This window comes from Chionomys nivalis, chromosome X (genome assembly GCF_950005125.1).
Source record: "Chionomys nivalis chromosome X, mChiNiv1.1, whole genome shotgun sequence".
Taxonomy (NCBI): domain Eukaryota; kingdom Metazoa; phylum Chordata; class Mammalia; order Rodentia; family Cricetidae; genus Chionomys; species Chionomys nivalis.
The window spans coordinates 121,363,283-121,366,171 of NC_080112.1; the positions used below are offsets into that span (position 1 = coordinate 121,363,283).

The following is a 2,889-nucleotide window of genomic DNA, read 5'->3' on the forward strand; positions in this document are numbered from 1 at the left end:
AGCTAGTAGGGGGAATAACATTTCAGGGTGTTTAAAGTCCAAATCCCAGAAAAGTTAACCCAAACTGTTTTCCTTTCTTCATGCCACCTTTTGTTAGCAACTAAGTAGTTTGGGGGGGTAGGTTATTAAGCCTAGTGTTCTGAGAGCCATATCTAATATTGCATAGTGGAGACCAGAAGGGTGAGGAAGGACTTAGAGGAAAGTACAGTGTGGTTCCTGAGTTTCTGGACCCCAATTCTGCCCTTGACTTTTGTTGTCAGGGATGCCCAGAGGGACCTCAAGCATCAGTCCTCGCTGGAAGCATGGGCATTTGCTTGCGGAGGGATTGAGGATGGAACCCAGGAGCTTGTCTGTTGCTAGGAAAGTGTCCTATTAGGCAGCTACAGCTTCAGCCTTCAACACTATCATATTCTGTACTACCCAGAAGAAAGGGATAGGCTGGTTTCCTGTGAAAATTTGGTGCACCTTGGATGACTGAGTTGCTTAGGAAGATGCACATCTCAAAATAAATTCAAGAACGTGTAGCTCTGAGGAGCAAGGTGAGTTCAGTTTTCAGAGCTTGGCAGTGCCTATCTTGGGACCTACCTCTTTTTCTCTTTCTTCCCTTACAGTGTCTCAATTGGTGGTTCTGCATTTTCATAAGCAGGTAGCCACCAGTGACATAGGAGGCAACAGAGGGGATGGGGCAACTAGAGAGTTGAAAAGGATGTTAATTAATAGCAGAAATAATCACTAGAGAGGGAATTTACTAAAGAAACATTGTTTTGAGCTCCATGAGGAAGGGCAAGCATTGGGTTCTATGATCTGGATTCCTGTGTTCAGTGTAAACTTGCTATGTATAATGTGATACACATTAGGGAAGGCAGGAACTCTGTTTGATGGGAGTCATTGTTGTAGTAAATCACCCAAATAAATAGTTACCGAGAAAAGCACCTGGTCTCCCCAGTGCTGTGCTGTCTTACAGCTATTTACAGCTCTTGAGCATTTGACATATGGTTAGTTTGAACTGAGATGGTCTGTAAGAGTAAAATACACACCTGATTTTAAAGCTTGGTATGAACGAAGTAGTTTTCATATCGATTAAATGTTGAATTAATGTTTTGAATATACTAGGTTAAATAAAGCATCAATATTAATGTTTAAGGTGATGGAAATGTTACTGTGATTTGATCAGTAACAGGCCACTTGAAGTATCACATTGTACTACATAGATATGTACAATTAAAATAATAATTTAGAAATCAAAGCCTGAGACTTAAAAAACTCTACATTACTTTTGCCTCTTAACATGATTTACTAGAACATTAAAATGTGTGCGCTTTACATTACATTTCTATTGGACAACTTTGCTCTTCTATAATAAAAACGGGATCTGATATTTTCAGCAGTACGATCCTGGAAGCAAGTATAGCTGTCTAGGAAACAGGCCTATTTCCAAAGAAAAGGAAAGGGTGGAGATTTGCAGGTGCAGAAACTGACTTTGGATGAAAGTCAGGATCCAGCCTCATTTGCCTCATTCTGAGGGTGTGGGATGTGGGAGGTTGGGTGGTCAATTTGCTGAGGCAAGTTCTCTCATTTTGGGGTGTAATATATTAATTCTTAGCTGGGATCCAGAATGAGGATGGGAAAGACACTTTAGAAACTTTTCTTTCTTACCATCTTAGCCATCGAGCTCTGGGTGGCTGATAGTGACGATGTGATAGGATCTTTCTCTGGGCCTCTCTGGACCACCATTCTTGGCTGAGAGAAAGAGGAGGATTGAGGCGAAGCTCTTCTTCACTCCCAGGGCCATGTGGTAGAGCTGCTGCCGAACCTCCCTCTGCCAATAGGCATAGATGAGTGGGTTGAGCAGGGAGTTGCCAACTCCAAGGAGCCACAGGTACTTTTCCAGCACTTGGTAGAGGCAGCACTTCTGGCAGGCCACCTGCACAATACCAGTGATGAGAAAAGGAGACCAGGACAGAGTGAAGCTCCCAATGAGAATACACACAGTACGGACAGCCTTAAAGTCACTGACAGGCCGTGGGGGCCGGCAAGCCCCAGCCATGGCTCCTGCGTGTTCCATCTTTCGGATCTGCTGGCTGTGCACAGAGGCAATCTTGAGCATGTCACAGTAGAAGAAGACAAAGAGGAGCACAGCTGGGAAGAAGCCAGCACAGGAGAGGGTCAGCACAAACCTTGGGTGAAACACTGCAAAGAAGGTGCAGGGTCCATAGTAGGTGGTCTGCTGGAATATGGGGACTCCAAGTGGGAGGAAGCCGATAAGGTAAGATACCAACCACAGTCCTGCAATGCACGCCCCAGCCACAAGCCCGTTCATGATCTGGAAGTAACGGAGGGGCTTCTTAATTGCAAGGTATCTGTCAAAAGCAATCAGCATGACTGTGAGGACAGAGGCAGCTGCGGAAGAAGTGACAAATGCCATCCGAAGGCTACACATGGTCTTCTGTGTGTACTGAGCAGAGCTGGAAAGTTGGTCTGTAACGAGCCCCGAGATAGCCACGCCAATCAAGGTATCTGCTACAGCCAGATTCAAGGTGAAGCAAAGACCAACACCATCATTCTTGTAGATTGAGAGCAGCATAGCCACGACTACTAGTGCATTAACAGCAATGATGAGGACGGTCAGGACGGCAAGGATCACTCCAAATGAGAAAGATGACTCCATGGCTTGAGGTAGCAGGACTTCCACTTACAAGGGCATGCTGAATCGCGAGCTCAAATTCTCATGGGACAGGATAAGATGTGCTGTAGGTTCAGAGCCCCAGCCCAGTTCTGGCCCTTACTGGCAGTACAGCGTGGCAGCATGCCATCTTTGGGTTCCTGATGTCATTAGGATTACTCATCCTCTCCTTTTCGGTCCTCAGCCTCCTGCTTTTCTAGCTTTCT

General features: G+C 45.5%; 1 protein-coding gene across 1 annotated transcript; it reads right to left on the minus strand.

Annotated features, from left to right (window-relative positions):
* Window positions 1–1,660: 1,660 nt before the first annotated feature.
* On the minus strand, window positions 1,661–2,668 carry Gpr119 (G protein-coupled receptor 119). The gene has a single exon (XM_057758968.1). The coding sequence runs from the start codon at window positions 2,666–2,668 to the stop codon at window positions 1,661–1,663; it is 1,008 nt and encodes a 335-aa protein (XP_057614951.1).
* Between the last annotated feature and the right edge of the window lie 221 nt (window positions 2,669–2,889).

Bases quoted from the DNA above. Each gene is read 5' to 3' on its own strand.
- Gpr119 (XM_057758968.1), bottom strand. From the start codon at position 2,668: ATGGAGTCATCTTTCTCATTTGGAGTGATCCTTGCCGTCCTGACCGTC.